General features: G+C 42.2%; 1 protein-coding gene across 6 annotated transcripts in view; it reads right to left on the bottom strand.

Moving 5' to 3' along the window:
* atp8a1 (ATPase phospholipid transporting 8A1) overlaps positions 1-19113 on the bottom strand; it is a 69903-nt gene that overhangs the window by 1708 nt on the left and 49082 nt on the right. For 5 of the 6 annotated variants that reach the window (XM_077609035.1, XM_077609037.1, XM_077609034.1 and 2 more), the window contains 10 exons: positions 19086-19113; positions 14198-14272; positions 12871-12993; positions 10037-10115; positions 9416-9477; positions 8787-8843; positions 7870-7977; positions 2677-2765; positions 2488-2580; positions 1194-1285 (listed from right to left, as the gene is read on the bottom strand). The exon at positions 19086-19113 is cut by the window's right edge and continues 83 nt beyond it. In XM_077609035.1, the coding sequence (XP_077465161.1) occupies positions 1194-1285; positions 2488-2580; positions 2677-2765; positions 7870-7977; positions 8787-8843; positions 9416-9477; positions 10037-10115; positions 12871-12993; positions 14198-14272; positions 19086-19113 (806 nt within the window). Of the gene's footprint in view, positions 1-102; positions 373-1193; positions 1286-2487; positions 2581-2676; positions 2766-7869; positions 7978-8786; positions 8844-9415; positions 9478-10036; positions 10116-12870; positions 12994-14197; positions 14273-19085 lie in introns of all 6 variants that reach the window. The other variant, XR_013303158.1, reaches the window with a different exon arrangement.

Below are 19113 nucleotides of genomic sequence, written 5' to 3'. Positions count from 1 at the left end.
CTGTCGAGTCGTCTGTCCTAGCGGACGTCATTTTCCCAAAACATTGAAATATCACAAGAGCAGGCTAACTGACGTGAGCTAAATGATCCCTACGAGTCTCACCTTCGGTACCTGGCGGCCGGCTGAAAGGTTTTGCGCCCTGGCGAATGCTTTGTAGGGGGAATAAGGGCGCAATATTTGCTCGTTTTGCTACCTTGACTATAAGTGGGGACACAGCAGGCACACGATGGTACTACAGGGGGAAAAAAGCAGCCAATGGGAAGCTAGGTTGACTATTATTCTAGTGAGGAGCTACAAAAGCAAAGGACAAAGGCTTTAAGAGGTCAATTAGGAGTCATGAAAACAATCACACCACAAGAATTTCATCCCCACCTACGAGACAAACAGAAACAAAATCATCAAACAAAGGAGAGAACAAAGAAAAAAAATCAAAACTACGCTTTTTTTTGCTAAAAAAAAATTGAAAATATGGTTGAGTGGTTAGCGCGTCGGCCTAACAGTGGGGGACCTGGGTTCAAATCCAGGTTGGTCCACCTGTGTGGAGTTTGCATGTTTATGTGGGTTTTCTCCGGGTACTCCGGTTTCCTCCCAAATTCAAAAGACATGCATGGTAGGCTGATTGGACACTCGAAATTGCCCCTAGCTATGAGTGATTGGTTGTTTGTGTCCATTGTGCCCTGCGATTGGCTGGCCACCAATTCAGGGTGGCCCCCACCTCTGGCCTGAAGTCAGCTGGGATAGGCTCCAGCACCCTCCGCAACCCTTGTGAGGATAAAGGGGTACAGAAAATGAGATGAGTGAAAATGGCAAATACACAAAATAGAAACCTTTCTTTCTATTTTTAGCGACGCACTTTTCATGTAAACTTTAAACACTTTACAGGTTAAAAACATGCTACAATGGAATCTTTGTTTACCAACAGCCTACTTTTCATCACTGTATAAAATAAACAAATACAATGAAATTTAGTTTGTTTGCATCCCAGAAGCGAGTCGCATCAGATAAAAGTAGAAAAAAACAAAAACAAAAACAAGACAAAAGGCCAAAAAACGATCATCATAGGCGATTTTGAATTATTGGTGTATTTTGATTCATTTTCTCAGTTGGCCCGTTTTTAAAAATGGCTGCACGTTAACACGGTTTCAATCTCGTTGACGCTTGCAAGAAAAGCTATAAAAAGTGGAGGAACTCACGTAGCAGGTTCTGCTGCATGGACTCGGAGCGGTACAGACTCACAGTGCTCTTCTTGAAGACGTTTTTCAGGAGTTGGGCCCTCTCCGTCAAGCTGCGCCCCATAAAAAAACACCAAAGAGACACACACACACACACACACACCGTCAGCCAGTGTGTTACACACACACACACACACGCTGCGAACCACAGGGCGAGTTAACGACGCATTTATCAAGCGCCTCTACCTGCCGACTCTGGCTCCACGTGGGGAGACAAAGTGGCCGAGACGCAAACGTGGGCGCCAAATATGCGTAGCAGCGGGAAAGCTGGGAAGGAATTTAAGCAAAGCTAACCAATGTGTGTGTTTTTTTAAACTGCGTGTTCTACGTTTTTTATTTTATTTTTTTAACGTGTGTGTTTGGCTAGAGAACGCAAGGGATTGAACGCTAGACTGATTTCATATTGCAACTCCATCACTTCTGTTTCCTTATTTTCCTCAACAAAACTTGAACTTTTCACACGCTTTTGATCAAGTGCTATTTTTATGGCACCCGTAAAATGATTCATCCTGGATCTGACAAAAGCTGAATATTTTTAGATGGCAATATGACAGTGTATTTCTCTTAAACTATCATTTTTATAGTCAATCACTGTCGTCTATTATCTGTTATATGATATCAAATAGAAATATTGGAGAATTTCGGCAATAAATAAGGAGTCTTCTTGCTTTTGTTTTGATTTTGGCGCCTTTTCACGTGCTTTTGATCAAATGCTATTTTTTATGGCACCCGTAAAATGATTTATTAAAGCTGAATATATTTAGATGGCAACATGATAATGTATTTTTCTTAAACTATATTTTTATAGTCAATAACTGTAGTCTATTACCTATTAAAAGATATAAAATGGAACTATTGAAGAGTTTTTTGATGAGTCCTCTTGCTTTTGTTTTGAATTTGGCGCCTAAAAGTAATGATGTCCATAAATATCAATGAAATGTCTTCATGGTGATGACTCATTTTTTAAAATGAGCAATAATAATTCACTTGAAAAGGTTGAACTCTAAAATCCTGGACAAAAGTAAAGTAAAGTAAAGTAAAATCCAAAACCTCTGTCTCATGGAATAATCTAAGAACTGGTTGCCAGGTTTCCTTTTTTCAGCAAAAAAAAATCTTTCAAATGATCCCCAATTAAAAATGTCATTCACTCATTAAATTGATTCAGAACTAGCCCTACTGGGGTTTCTACATTTCATCAAGTAGAAGACTAGGCTTTGCATTTGCTCCGTAAACCCCCCCACGCAAAAACGTGTACCTTTTCCCATGTACGACAGCGCCTGGATCTTTGGATAAGGCCTCCAGTTCCTGCACCTCATCCACCAGCGTCTTGAAAAACACTTTCTTCACCCTGTACACACACACACAAACACACACTTTAATTCAGGACACATGGCGACGGCGGTAAGACACAGAATATAAAACATAAAAGCGAGAGAAGACTCACACTTTGTAGGCCACGTCAAAGACCAGCGAGGTGATGGGGATGAAGACCAGGCCCGTCCAGAAGACCCCCGAAGAAAACATCATCTCCGCCTGACACGCACGCGCAGCAAAACACAGGTCGCGCAGGTGAACCCAAGACGATACAGAACTTCACGATAAGTGGAAGAGCTCTTAGGAGGAGGAGACACCTGATAACATGCGGCCTTCGTCGTCCTCTTTGGCGGCTGTCGATACGCGACAAAACAAACGCTGGCGCCGTGGAAACGCCGTAAGGAGTCGGAGACAAATAAGTGCCCCAAGCTAGCGTGAATTAATGATAGCGTGCTTTGATCAGGACTCGAGCAGCCCCCCGCCTCGTCCCCCTCGGGCCTCCCAGGTGGAGAAAGTACCTGAGCGGGCTCGGGTGTCTTTTTCATCGCAATCTGAGAGGCTTGTTTTTAATGATTTGCTCTACGCGAGTGTAGCTGATGAGTTGCCATTCCACAGAACGAGCTGGCTTTTAAAAAAAAACAGGGTTTTGCAAATGGTGAAGCAAACAACAAAATGATTTTAAATGAAATATTATATACTATTTTTTTTCCTCTAACAAAACAAAACGCTGGCCTTATTCATTGGATATTTATTGATTGATTATTATTTGTCTGTTTGTTTGTTATAGTTATTTGTGCACTTCATGGTAAAGCTCATACTTGTATAATGACAATAAAACAATTCAATTCACTTTCAATTCACTTTCAATTCACTTTCAATTCACTTTCAATTCACTTTCAATTCACTTTCAATTCACTTTCAATTCACTTCACTAAAATTCCATTCCATACCATTCCAATCAATTCAATTCCAATTAATTCTATACCATCCAATTCCATCCAGTTCAATTCAATTCAATTCCAATCAATTCAATTCACTAAAATTCCATTCCATAGCATAGAATCAATTCAATTCAATTCACTAAAATTCCATTCCATAGCATAGAATCAATTCAATTCCAATCAATTCAATTCCAATCAACTCAATTCCAATCAACTCAATTCCAATCAACTCAATTCCAATCAATTCAATTCCAATCAATTCAATTCCATCCAATATTTCGGCACTGTCGTGAAATCACACCACATTTTAAGACGGCATTTTTCTGGCATAATTATTTAATATCCACCAGTGATTGTGGATATTCAGAAGTTTAGGGGGGGTTTCTTTGTAGGAGGGGTGATGGGTTTGGGTAAGAGGGTGTATGTTTGTGTGTGCATGTGTGTTGGCATCTTTCAGCTTTCTGTGCAGGACTGTTTACTTTAGACCGCCAGCATTGAAACGTTCTGTCATTACGTGTCAAAGTGCACAACTCGCCGCTCCTCGCATTGTGATGTGCCACTTGTTCAAACTGCCGTGTTGGCGGGGGGGTCAGTCGGCCCCTCGGCCCCTCGGCCGCGTCCTTCCTGTAACGTGACACACACAAGCGAGGGGCCCCCGGGACGCACACACCCACACACGGCCATCACCATCAGTGTCACCGGTATCAAAGCGGCACGTTAGGCACAAATGCGCTAATCTAGCGGCCATTAGCTGCAAATTGACTTTGATGCGTGACAAAACACGGCGCTGGGAGGAAACCCCAAATGACAGGGAATCAAAAAATGTCTTCGCCCCCCCCCCCAGTGGCGTATCCAGATGAATGGAGCTTTTCTGTGCGTCTCGGCCAAATTAGACGGCAAAATTACGCCCAACTGGGCAGAGTTTGTCAGCTTTTTTGGCCTATGTTTTTCTTGTAAGTTGCTTTAATTATTTTCAGTTTTTGTCACGGCTTAATGATGGCATTTAAATTGTCCAAAGAGGGAAAAAATATCAATAATGTGCCTTTTCCTTTCCACATGCCACAACCTCCACAGGAGGCAAACATGGCAACCCCAAATGTTTGTTTTCAGGTTTTTGTATGCGATTACCATCAACACGTCCGACGGATGCCTCCCACCACGGGTGACCCCCGGGAACGAGACGGTCCTTGGGGGGGAGCCCGAGGGGGCGTTTACTTTCTCGACAAACTAATAAACTATCTGCTGGCCAATGGCGAGGATTGTCGAAAGAAATTGGGTTGCCTGAGATGTTCCCACAGTGTTCGTGGCATAAATCTGGCGAAGAATAGTCCGGAAAATTAAGATTCAGGCAGTCAATTGCAGTGTAAAAGGGGACAAGTCACTATCTTATATCTTTGGGGACTTTATGGACTTAAAAATAATAATAAAAAATGTAAATGAAAAAAAATCCCCAGAAAAAAAATCTGCAATTTCGTGAAGCCGCAAAAGTTGAACCGTGAAATGGCGAGGGATTACTGTAAAGCACTTTAAAAAATATTTTTTTAATACTTTTTCATTTAAATTGAACTCATAATAAAAGGAGTTTAAGTGCCGTTGGCAGAATGGAAAGGAAAAGTAGTACTTAAACTTAAGTAGAAAAAGATCATGTCAGCATGTCATTTTGTCTCTAGAATAGCGCTTCTTAAAAATCACATTCGAATATGCAGGTGTGGCATTTTAGCCTTACTTTTTCTTTTCTTAAACTTTAAGCAGAGTCGAATGGCTGATGCATCGTAAAATGAACTGCGACATGAAAAAAAAAGTGAAAATAAACCTCCCACTTGTTTTTCAACACATCAGTGAGAAGGCCGTCAACACGACTCCGTCTCTAAAACAACACCAAAACTGCCAATGAGGCTTCAAAAGGCATTTTCTTGCTGGATTTCTCCACCCTCTCTTGAACCGACAAAGACATCCAACCCCCCCAAAAAAATAAAATACTTCAAGACTTGAAAGTGTAACGTAGCGCAGTGTTTGGACAAAAGCGAGATGTCACTCAAATCGCGCGTTAAAACACGTCGCCACTAAAGAAGAAGATAGGTCATAAAGATGAAGATGACGAACATCACACAGAGAAATTTCAAGTCACGTCATAAACACCAATACGTATAAAAAGAAAAATGTATCAGTAGACCGGCAAAAGAAAAGAATGCAGAAAAGGTGCTTTTTTGCCTGTTAATGGCCAATTTTCAAAATGTCTCATAATTGAAATGGTACTCTAAAAAAAGAGTAATAATCACCAAAATTCAACATGTTCCCCACGGCTTTCCACTTTCAAAACCAAACAGGATTGGTTACAATTGCTGAAAATGACCAAATAAAGCAAAACTTTTAATGTCAGAGGCTGCTAATTCCATATTTTTAAAACAAAATGAAATGAATGTTGAGCAGTCTTTAGCCCCAGTAGAATAAAATGTACTGGCATTTAGTTTAAAACTGTAACATTGACCACTTATGTTGACTACTTATTTATCAATTATGTATGTCTGTTTTTTTGTTGTTATTTGTGCACTTTGTGGTTAAGCTTTAAAGCTCATTATAGTCGTATAATGACAATAAAGCATTCAATTCAATTCTAATAAGTTAATAATACTCTGAATAACGACTTGCTTAAAACAACTGAAGAATTTGAGCAAATCTTTCTTGAGGATGACAAATGGAAAGGCATTTCTATCAAATTGATCTGAATTTGAACAAATTCAATTCATGCGCTATGAAATGAATTGAATTCAGCATTTTCTAGCATGTCATATAATCCGTATAACAGCAATTTTGCTGCAGTGGGGGGGCATGGTGACCTAATGTGGGAACGTGATGGATGGCTTCTGCACCTGTCCCGTCAAGAGCAAAAATATTACGCCTGACATTGATGAATGCGTTACCATGACACCCCACGGTGGATGAAAAAAGAGGCAAAGCGCCTTCTGGTTGCCCGCGGGGCTCTTTGCGGCAAAGTTGCGGGTAGACAAAGAGGAGAGGGGTGAGGGGGGGGTTCATGCTGACGCAACAAGTAGTCATTGAAGAGAAGTTAAAAGGCAAAAAAAAAATGGGACTGATGCGATTTGCGAAAGATTGTGTTCGTGCGTCAACTCTGTGATGCATTCTCGGGTTTCACGCAAGGACAGAAAGATGTGCGCTTGTTTGATGAGGCACCGCCAACCTCCATTTGCGGTCGAAGGGAGGAGGGGTCCATCGGGTGTGTAAGGTTACCAGCTCGTCGCAAAACAACGTTAGCCTGAGCATCGGAGTGCTGTGGGGCACGGATGAAAGCGGAGAGAAAGGGATACTATGGAGTCAACACACACACACAAAAACGCACACGGCCAGCTTTTGTGCAGCTATTGTGTCACACACAATCAAGACTGCCAGAGTTAGAGGGTTCCAAAATTGTAAATACTCTCGGCGGACTCGTTATTAGGTACACCTACAATGCAAGGGTCTGTGTGTGTGTGTGTGTGTGTGTGTGTAATACTCCATTTTTATTGACATTGTCAGAAAGGAATTTGTAAGAGCGTGTTTATGCATTATGATTATCTCCGGCCATTTTGATAGTGATAATTCCTCAAATAGCGACCGTTCTTCTAATCTCGCACACATGGATGAATGCCAATGAACGGATGATACGTACATTAAGCCGGGTTCCGCTCTTCTTGCTATTATTACCAAGTAGAAAAGCGCAATAAAAATTAAAAAAAAAAATGCAGCTGTATTGTATATGGAATCGACAGGATTTTTTTTGCAAATTCCAGTTCAGTCAAAATCGGCTGCGTTGCTCGATATAGTACAAAAAGAGATGTTTTTATCTGCGACGGAAAAAAAACCATGCCATATTTCTCTCCGTTTTTTACCATTCATGGCAAAAGAGTGAATGAAAAAAGAAAAAAAACTAAACACGTTGATGCCAAAACGGTACACGGAAAAGAAATAACTAACTTTCTGCCAGAATTCCGGTACTTGCTCTTGACGGGAACTAAGAATATACTGGGAAACGTCACCTGTCGATGTTGTCCAGAGACCGAAGACGCGAAAGCTGCAGAAAGAAAACGTCCCAAAAAAAGGATAAAAAAAGCAAACAATTTCATAGTCATCTGCTTCCTGCGACGCAAGCACGCGACCCGAATCGCTCGCCTCTCTTCGATTTGTTTTGCTAGCAACTCGCCTCGTTGTCTCAAAGTCACCTGCGGATACTCAGCGCCGAGGGAGGCTCATTATGCAACACAAGCCGGAGGTCTGACAGGCCCGGCCGCAGCCTCTGGTTCTCCTTAGCAAGGTGCGCTCGCGAGCGTCCGTTGCGTGCAGTCGCTCGTGATGTAACGCAGGTGCGTGCGAGCGGGCGTGCTTACCTCGCCCGACATGTCGGGGGCCAGCGGGATGAGGGGCCACAGGGACGAGTAGATGACGAAGAACACCACCCACAGGCAAATGCTGCCCCAGATGGCGATGTGACTGAACTGAAAACACAAGGGAAGAGAGTCAGGAAGTCACCTTAATGTTATATTAATATTGTATCAAACACAGAAAATAAGTGAATGGTGTTATTCAAAAAATGTCACCGTATAAGAGACAAAAAGTTATGACGCAATGGGCTTAATTCCCATCCGTGACTATTCTCTTACAGCACATGTGTCAAAGTGGCGGCCCGGGGGCCAAATCTGGCCCGCCGCATCATTTTGTGTGGCTCGGGAAAGTAAATCATGAGTGCCGACTTTCTGTTTTAGGATCAAATTCAAATGAAGAGTATAGATTTATGTTAAATTTCCTGATTTTCCCCCTTTTAAATCAATAATTGTCATTTTTTAATCATTTTTTTCTGTTTTTAGTTCAAAAATCATTTTGTAAAATCTAAAAATATATACAAAAAAGCTCAAAGAAACATTGTTTTAGATCTATTAAAAAAACTGAATATTCAGGGCTTTTAATCCAGTTATTTTAATCCATTTATAAAAATAAAAAAAATCTAAATATTATAACTAAAATGATCCGGACCACGTGAAATGGCGTTGACGTTAAAGCGGCCCGCGAACCAACCCGAGTCTGACACCCTTGTCTTACAGGGTTAAAAACCAAATCTAAGAATGGCAAACAACAAAACTTTGAACTATTTTGAACAACCCTGACTTAAACCCTATCCATGCACAATCCCAAGAAGTCCTCCTCACTTTCTCTCACGATAACGGTCACGTCGCCAATTTCTTAACTTTAGCCAAAAAACTAATCATTGTGGGTAGGAATGGTAAATAGGAGAGCATGTTCCTCTCACCATAGTCCAGGATGAAGTTTCCAGGCCCGCTTTAAGGCAAACTGTGATCACCACAAACTGCGGGAACACAAATGACAGCAACATGAATAAACAAATGTACTTGTAGACATATTGGAGTGTCCATGATGTACTTTGCAGGTGTCAAAGTGGCGGCTCGGGGTCAAAATCTGGCCCGCCGCATCATTTTATGCAGCCCGAGAAAGTAAATTACGAGTGCCGACTTTCTGTTTTAGGATCAAATTCAAATGAAGATTATAGATGTATATTATATTTCCTGATTTTACCCTTTTAAATCAGTAATTGAATTTTTTTATCCAAGTTGTTTTCTTTTTGTGTTTTTCGTACAAAAAGCCTTTTGTAAAATCGGAAAATAAATATTTAAAAATATTTTCAGCTTTTCACTTTATGATTGAACATCATTAAAAAATATTTTGTTTCCTTTTGAAATGATTATAAGGCGTTTTCCCTTACTAAGAAAAAAAGCTCAAATAAACATTCTTTTAGATATATAAAAAGTGAATATTTAGGGCTTTTGATCCAGTTCTTTTAATCCAATTTAAAATAATAATAATTAATATTGTATATAAATTGGTCTCGCCCACATGAAATCGAGTTGGCGTTGTACTTACTGTGTAAACCATGTTCCCTAAGAGGAGATAGTCGGGAGTTCTTCCATTGCCAAACACCGTATCTGTGCAGAAAATGAAACATTTCAGAAGCAGCCGCATAATGCAAAAGAATAAATATAACTTTGGGACGATGCAATTTCACAATCCAAGAGGTACGCTACCCTCCCTTAGCCAACGGCGTGCCGGGTAAGTATCGCGAAGAAATAGCTACTGTTGGCCTGCTTCTCTGGTAATGTTTACACAAAAGTCATTATCTATAATGTTATTGACGTTAGCGTCTGCCAAAATTTTCTGGCTTTTGTTCCCTTTTTGAGGCACGTTTTGCTAAAACAAAGAACCTAACGAAAAAAAAACTGGGTTTGAACTCCTCATTGGTACCACGGTTGGGGCTTTTCCACGTTAGACGTTCCCCCGTATTTGACGATGGGATAATCCCCTTAAAGCCTGGGAATGAAGAAGTGGTACTAACGTGTTATAGAGTGCGTGTCCCGTTGCGAGTGGAGGACAAGACACACATGTTTGCAATTGACCGGTGGACGCATGCAGTAAGCCCTAATTAAGACAAAGTATGCCACGCTGACTGCGCTCGCTTCTCGTCGTGAATCTCCGGGAGCCGCTCACCGTGCTGGAAGGCTTTGAGAGGGAACCAGAAGAGGATGACGGAATGGAAGAGGCCGTTTAGACAATGAGCCCAGAAGACCTGCAACAACAAAAAAGAAAGAAAAAAAAGAGAAAGAGGGAGGGGAGATGGTTGAAAATTCCAACAAAAGCGAAAAGTGAGAGAGACTTGGATACAAAAGAGTGAAGGGAGATCCTGCCTACCAAGCCACCTTTGACCTCAGCCTTTTGTGCTAGCCCGGCGCTAGGCTAAGTGGCGGTTTTGTCGGGGCCCGGGCCCTCAATGGCCACCCCGCTGACAGACACCTTGTATATCCTCCGTGGGTGTGACCGGGTGGGGGATTGCCAGTGGAGCTCACGTATAGAATAAAACTGGTTTTAGGAAAAATGTCGTCTGCAAAGGATCAGGTCTTTATATTCAGAACTAATATATTAAATCTAACCTTTTTGGAACAGACGTTGGTATAAAGCAGACATGGGCAATCTACGGCCCGCGGGCCATATACGGCCCGTTAGGACTTTTAATCCGGCCCGCCGACGTTGTCCAATTTTTTTTTGTGTGTGGTGAAAATACAGGAAATCATTGGATGACCTGCATGAGCAATTCTGCCGGAAAAATTGACAGCTTGTGTCATTTCCTTTAGTCCTTTTTTTTCTGTTTGTTTCATATGTACTGTTAACGGATGCAGTTTTTATATGTATCGTATCTTGTGCTGACCCAGCCCGCCTGTCAAATTTTTAAAGTCAATGTGGCCCCCGGGCCGAAAAGTTTGCCTAACCCTGGTATAAAGGATTGCAAAGGCTAGCACATAGAGCTTATTTTTGGGAAATAAAGGGTTTGCTTTGCATTCAAGCCAATTGAGTGAAGTATTCTAGGTTATTGAATATGGTTTTTGACGCCTAAATGGTTCATTTGATGACGTTTAGGTGGCAAATGGGTGACTGGGGTAAGCCTTGAGTAAGCAGAGTTGATTGGCTGAACACATACGTGCAGACAGTTGTCATGAGTAGGCGTGTTGAAGGTGTAAGCAGACTTGGGATTGGTCTTTTCACGTCCAGCTTCAAATACACATTCCACGCAGCCGGAGCCAAGTTAAACACTAATGGGCGATGTAGCATGAAATTGCCGTGAAATCTATTCTGCCACAAAAAAACAACCAAAAACCTCCACTCTGTGTTGTTGTTACAATGATATTAACACCAAGACTTCAAAAATAAATGATTCTGTCCTGGCCTGTTCATCAGGTAGATTTTCTTTCTTTTTTCTTCAAAAAAACAAACATGCTTTTTGGCCAATTCAGCAAATCTGTCCGTTGAACTTCATGCAAGACAAGTAGTTAACGGAGAAAAAGGGGATTTTCAGCATTTTCAATGGACAGATCGCTGATGAATTGGAGCCGGGGGGCATTGCTTCTTCACGTCGACCTCCTCACCTTTCTTAGCCCGTCTTAAAAAAGTCCAATTGCGCCCACACACACCCTCAAAACATCCTCCTCCGCCCTTCCACCCCACCCAGGATTACCTCACCCTTTCATTGTGTCCACAAAAGCCAATACACTAAAAGCAAACCCCCCCCAAACCCCCCTTCCCCGCCCTCTTGTTGGTCAGATGCTGCCTAAATTATCATTCATTATGCAAGTACATTTATGCCAATTACCATCACAGCTTGGCTTCTTCCATCCAGCACACAACCAAGTGGGAGTGCCCACAAGCCCCCCTCCCAAAGGATAAAGGCTAATAAAATCAATAAACTCTCATAATTGCTCGTCACAGCGTGATCCGCGCTGCAGATTTCGTCTTTGTGGCCAACGCAAAAACACACGTAAAAATAATGGCGTTGGGTCATTAAAATGGAATGAAATATTGAGCGGCGATCTGGGATGGGAGGGGCCAACAGCGTAGCCACATAAGGAGAGGTTTATGTGTGCAACTTTAAGTGGAAGGAATATGTTGTTAAAAGGTGACACTTTTATATTTTGCCACCCGGGGTCATTTCCGCCTCTCACTTTAACACAAACGACTTACCGTATTTTATTGACCGCCTCCACGTAGAAGCCGGACCCTTAAAATGGCCTTAAAATTGTTGCATTTTACGATTTGTCTCGTATAAGAGAGGACAAATGTTACTTTGAAGGGAAAATCTTTTTTTCACATTTTGTGTGATGTTTTTTTTTTTTCTTGAATTTCATTCATAGACATCAAAATACATTTTGTGGAGCGTTTTATCAGTTTATCTTTTCTCTATCTTGAAATAAATGACTATATCTGCCGCATTGTCTTGCGTTATGGCGTTTCATCTTTGTTACCTATCAGTTTCGTGCATGTCTAGTCTAATTTATGCGCATATAAGCCGTACCCTTGATTCAGTCATCATTCATTTTAGTAACAAATACAGAATAAATGCGAGAAAATACGGTATATATACACAAACTAGAAACTTATTTTTGCCTCCGCTGGGGAAAAAAAATGCTAAAAAAAGTGTTGCATGCGCCAGTAAAAATGACGGGGGAAGATTTAGCTTAAAAAGAAATGCCATTGACATAGTAAGCGTTAACGTAGAAGATACTACAGTTAACTAGTAGGGCAAGAGATAATAATAATAATAATAAAATGACATCCCAATAAGATACCCTTTACATTTCCCCTGTTTTTTTTCTGGACGGCCACCCGTCCGACCCGGGCTTTGCGCGACCCCCGTGGCCAATGGCTCTTTTATTCCACCTCCACGCCACACTAAACAGGTCACCACGCCTGTGAGGAGCCTACAGGAGGCCACTGTGCCCAAAGGAGTAAATGTCTTTATTGCTGTCTTAGCAAGTGCTGCAAGTGTGCTTTACCTTGGTATTGAATCCCATTGCATTCTGGGAGCTTTTGTAGAGCTCGGGGTACTTGAGCATGTTTTCTTTCCGACAGGAACGCTCAAATATTCCAAGAGTGAGAGGAGGCAGGGCCGTGAAGATCTGGACAAGAAAAATTAAAAAACGTGGAGTCAGAAAACGTACGATCGAAACTGGGACTGACACAAAACGATTGGACGCCGTACTTCCCAAAAGAAACATTTTAGCTATTATAATTGTCATTTTAAACGCAGTATTTTTTTTTTTATGTTATTTTTACAAACTGACTTCATGGAATGTAATGCATGTGCTTATTTTTTTTAAATATTTAAAGACAGATTAATTCCAAATTGAGAAAAATCCAGTGGTTGTTCGGGAAAATCATAAACAAAGTATTGTAGTACAAAAATGTTGGTTAGAAACAACATTTTTGAGTCCGTATACATTGTGTTTTTAGGGAAGAATGACAACAACACACAATCATCCCTTTGGCTATTTTTGCATTTTTGCAGCTTAAAGTAAATTCCTGTTCAGCTAAATTCACTTTTTTTCTGCCTTTTAAATGACCGAGAATAAGTCAGACGAGTGTAAAACCTCTGATTTCCTTATTTTGAATGCTTCCCATCTGAAAACCATCTCTGAAACAATCAGGTGTTCCAGTCAGCTTGAAAGCGAAATGATTTGTTGAGATATTTTTCGAACGCAGTGGCTCGAGCGGGTCACTTGGCGCGGCTTAACATTAGGCCTATCAGGAGTGGGAGTCCGCCAGGGCGCCGGCCCGCACGACACGCTCCAACGAGCACTTTTCTTATTTTAGGGAAGCGCTTTATGGAGGGGCGGATTCAGACCAGTGCCTCTGACAGACTCCCACAGAACCACAGGAATTTGAGCTTTGCCCACCAGTGCCACTGAGGTGGCGGTTTCCTCGCCAAATTAAGGGCTCCGTAAGCACCCATTGGGCGAGCCAATGTGTGCAGATGGACCTTTTTACTTGAGCAAAATCATGACAGATATGAAAAATGACATCATTAGGAGTGGCCCCGCTACAGAGCCCTGTGGGACTCCCCTTGCTTTGCTCTTTAATATCATGCAAGCGTAGCTACGCCGGCTAACAACACTTCCTGGGGCAAGGCAAACTGTTGTTCTTTCACATTCAGCGCATAGTTTGGGCAGCAGGGGAAGGTTGAGCTTTGACAAAAGGTCATTAATACACTGGAGCTTTTTCAGGATGTTAGTGACACAATCCCGCCATGAAGGACCGCCTCCCAGCGCAGCTCTTTTGGCAGCGTTAAGCTTTGTGCACTGTAAAGCTTTTATCAACACTCACCACGTTGTACAAGCCGATGCACCAGCGCTCAAACAGAATCTGACCCGAGAAGCCATTGACAAACGCAAACCAGATCTGTGAGAAAAAGAGAACAAAAATGACATGGGAAATGAGTGAAAAAGCAAATCACAAATGTATCAAAAGAGGTCAAACCTGTATGAGGGACAGAAAAATCAAGAATTGTGGTCAAAATATTGACTTCTATTTCTATTTGTTTAGCGTTAATTGTTAATACACCTTTTAATCTGATCATGAATGAGCGTGTAAACGTTTCTTCATGGAAATCGATTAAAATAAGATACTTTACCATTATAAAACCCTTCATAAATTATATCAGCAGTTTTGAAAAATGTCATCCCAAACTTTGAATTGAGCCGCAACTTCAGTTAAGGAACTTCAGAGCAATCAACTTAGAAATAGAAATGGAAAACTATGTCAGCCTAGAAATAGAAATGAAGGCATATGTCAGCCCAGAGTTGTTTTTGTTAACAAGGTTAGGAAAAAGGAACAACTTTAAAAATACTCCAGTCATGTTCCAGGAGTAAAAGCAGAAGCGAATTGCTTCCTCAACAATTCATCCTTAAAATGAACGGCCATTCGTCTAACTGAGGAAAAGGTAGAGAAGGTCAAGAGAAAAAGCCAAAGCCAACTCTAAACTTCTCAAGATGACCTCAACACCAAGCCCAGCGTTTCCCGTTTATGAGCAGACTGACTTGACATGGGGGTGACGGATGATGTTGATCAGGGTGTTAGAAACAGGACTGGGCGGCGGCGCGATGACATGCTGTACTAGCAGAGTGACATGATGCCGATGTACGATGTTACTTTAAGAGCGCCAATGCTGAATGATCTGGCACTTGAACAATCTATTTCCAACCTCATTTGGTTTGGACCAAAGTTTAACCCTCAGTGGTAGCCAATGTGGAATGAATCAACTTTTACGGCTTTCAAATCAATGAACAGCTAAATACGGGGTTGCTATACGTACACTTGGCACTTTCAGGACAATGCGTGGCGCGTTTTTGTGGCGGCCATTTCTACACATTTGTGCTTCTGGAAAGTAATCCAGTTATGATTAAAAGTTATCCATTTTTACGGTGCTTTCTAGAAGACACGGAGTCCTCATCTTTTGAAACGCTCGACAAATGCCGTTCCAGACGCAGTGGTGGTTAGCACCTGAGGAACATTGGGGTGGCGCCCCCTCGCTTGATTGGACTTCATTGTGAAGGCATGAGCTGCCACAAATTGGAACTAATTCAACGTCTCCCCAATCTGCCACCGGCCAGTTCTTTTCAAATTTCAATTAGCATACATGTGACCTAGCCCTCAATCCAAGTCTCAAAGTCGTGCAAGGGAAGACTAGGACCGGTTTTATGTGTATGTGGGTGCCGTGTCCCCCCCGCCCCCCGCTACCACGCCCATCCTACCCAGACTGGAGCCTCCTCGCTATTAGGTGCACTCTACCATGAGCTTGTTGCTATTGTATATTGGGGCCCTGCTTTCACGCTAATGTGGGATGATGGAGAATCAAAATATGCGGGTAGTTTTGGGGGTCTCCGTTTACCTCCATTGAATAGTTTAGTTATGGTTCATTATTAGGGATATGATCCAGAAAACGAGAGCGGTCAGTTTCAACTCGGATTTCCTGCAAACTGAACTTTAAGAGAAGATGAATGCAAACCTAACCATAAAATTGCAAAGGTGAAATAAATGCTCAATGGCCCTAAATTCTCTGGGAACAATTGATATTAAAAATACCAAAACAAGATGGAGGACTTATTAGACTGTTGGGTCCAGCTCTTCCGCTTCATATTTTCAATTGTACAAGTATAAAGTTGGATTTTCCTGGTGCTGTCAACAACCCAGTGAACCGCCGTATATCTGGAGGTGCCGTCTACACGGAGACCCCTAGACCCCCCTTTCCAAAGAGCCAGGAGGCAGCTTTCCTCAAGCAATGCTAATGAGGAGAAGCTAGCAGGCAGGTCAAACTGCTGAATTAATTACGGCCGTGCTCAATGCCAGGCCGGGGCCTGTTTATTGTTGTAGCCAGTTAAAAAAAAGACTTCCATTCACAGCCAGCGCTAACTGCTCCTTGTGTGAGCGTCTTGGCCCGGTCCGAGGGGGTCCCCGGTAAGTCCGTCTCCCTCCGTCTCCCTCCCGTCTCCCTCTCTTGAGGGACAGATGCATTGATCTGCTCATTAAGGGGAAGTACCCGCCAGGATTTCTCTTCTTCGCCCTTTTCTTCTCGTCAATGAAGGCCACTCGGCGGAGGGGTGTGTCTGCCCACCCCCCCAGCGCACATGCTGAAAAACAGCCCTCTTTGCATATTCATCAGCGGATGAAAAATCATTGATTGCAAAGCTCCGGAGAAGGGTCTGGAAGGGGTTGACGTTTGTCCCTTACAATGCGGGCCCCGAGACCCTCCAGCTCACTATCGAGGAATCGCTAATGGAATTCACGCACAGGGGCGCCATTGAGGACGTGAAGAAGTAGCGGAGAAATATGCCGCGGCAGCGTCGGTGTTTTGGAAGGCGCGACCCGGTCAGAGTGCTTTCGTGTAATGGCCTCGTGAAAGCCGTTTGTCCATCAGTGGCGCCGTGGCCGAGTGTCAATCAAACATGAGTGGTCTGCGGGGATGGCTCTTTGAATCCTGTTGCTATGGTTTCCTTTGGTGGGGCTTTCTTCACTTGAAGGTGACTCAATACGTGTAGAGCCTGCTTTTTAGTGGGGAACTATCATTTGGGATGAGTGGGCAGGGAGGAAGGACATTAGCTAAAACATGTGCAACCAGCGCCATGAGTTGGAATGGAAACGGGACTGATTGGAAATCAGTTTCCAAATTATGCCACTCTTGCTCGTTTTGTGTTTTTGCTGCTTTTCTGTCTTAATGATTTGATTTGGTGATTCTTAATGATCCCATTTACTTTGATTTGCTTTGTATTTTGTGCTTTTGCTTTGTTGTTCTGCGGCCTTTGCGACTGTAACACGGGATGAATAAAGTTATCCAATCTATCATTGTTGCAAGTCATAACAAAAAAATAGCGTGAAAATAATAGCTCAAACTTTGATTTTGTATCCCGAAGCTAACATAAGGATGTTGTTAGCCACAAAAAAGGATGAAAAAAAAGTAAATTATTCTCAACTTCCATCTGGATTTGAACCCAGGTCTCCCACTCTGAGGCCGACGTGCTAACCACTCGCCCCACCTGCAATTATTGATTTAAAAAAAGAAACATGAAATATTCCTTATCCGCCTATCAAATTCATTTGAATATGATCATAAAACAGAAAGTCGGTACGGATCATTGACTTTCTCGGGCCGCACAAAATCATGCGGCTGGCCAGATTTAGCCCGCGGGCCGCCCCTTTAACACCCGTGGGTTACGTCCTGTTAAACATTATTTACTCAAAATGTATGGGAAAACCTTGCATAGTTTTTGAATGAGTAGGTGAAAGGTCATCCATAGTTCAAACGAAAAAACAACCCATTTAGCGACATCCATTCAGTAAATACCAACTTGCAATGGTTGTTATTGGCCAAAAAATTCAAAGAAGAGAAGCTACTTATCTCGCCGTAATAGGCTGGTTACCATCCGGCCAGGGGTTAACTTTAAGGCTCCCCGCTTGTCACGGGGGTGCAGATCAAAACATTACGGCACCGTGAGCGATAAGCGGCGCTTAACTTATCTCCTCCCTCGCTGGCAACTTTGAACTTGTAATCAGTGTGAGGTCTGCTGTGTGTCACAAGCCATGCACCAAATTCCCATCCGTCTTCGGTACCATCCGAACAACGCCATCTTCACGGTGGTCTCGGCCATCTATCCTAAATCTTCCAGGTATTTTTTCCCTGTCGTGCCCCGGCGGAGTTGAAATGAAAGATTTACTAAATGCCGTTAATGCGATGAGCTGTATCGGATGTGCGTCTTGGAGGATGATTGCCATTTCTCCCTGGTTTGTTTTGCCGCCAGCTGTGTTGAAACTGGCTGCGCGCGAAGGCCGTCAGCGGCAGCGCAAACACGCAACGTTTACATATGTCGTCGGCTTGTGGAAACAACTTCAGTCTATCGGGTTTACGGTAAGGCCAGCTTGGGTTTTGCGCCCAAAAAACGCTCTGACGTCAAGTAACGGGGATATCGTTCAAAACCAAGGTTGTTTCTAGATTTTTTTCAGGCTGACTTTACAGTAATATACACATCCATGAGACATTATTACCCCAGCAATAATTCACATCAAAAACATTTTTTTAAAGAGTGAAATCCCCCTTCTGTTACTGAAATGGTCAATGTTGGGGTTTGATTTAGTTTGTTTGAACCCATCCAAGACTAATCAGCGGGAATGCATCATTTCACTACAGTAGTTGCAAAATAGAATAAACAAGATTAAAACAAAGCCCTGTTTAAAGTGTGTTTTTAAATAGAACAATTATTCAAATTCTATTAACATATAAATTTACAATATCCCGTATTTTCTCGCATGTTAGCCACCTCCGCGTATAAGCCGTACCCTTAAAATTGCCTTAAAATAGTTGAATTTGACAAATTCTCTCGTATAGTCACGTTTTAAACAAGATATGGTTCATTTTTTTCTTGAATTTCATTCATAGACGTCAAAATAAATTTTGTTAAGCGTTTTATCTGTTTATCTTTTCTCTATTTAGAAATAAATGACCGCATCATCTGCATTGTCTTGCATTATGATGTTTGGTGCATGTCAAGTCTAATTTGTGCGCATATAAGCCGTACCCACGATTCAATCGTCATTTTTTTTAGCAACAAAATACGGCGTATAGGCGAAAAAGTACGGTAGTTTCAAATATCAGCAAAATCGCCATAACATAAGCAAAGACTCAAGAGTATTCAGTAGCATTTTCCACGGCTACGCTACTTACCTCAATGATGTAGAGGACAATATTTTTG

Source organism: Stigmatopora argus, chromosome 9 (genome assembly GCF_051989625.1).
Source record: "Stigmatopora argus isolate UIUO_Sarg chromosome 9, RoL_Sarg_1.0, whole genome shotgun sequence".
In the NCBI taxonomy this organism is placed as follows: domain Eukaryota; kingdom Metazoa; phylum Chordata; class Actinopteri; order Syngnathiformes; family Syngnathidae; genus Stigmatopora; species Stigmatopora argus.
Note: the sequence above shows the minus strand (reverse complement) of the source record. Positions and strands in the feature narration are given on the sequence as shown.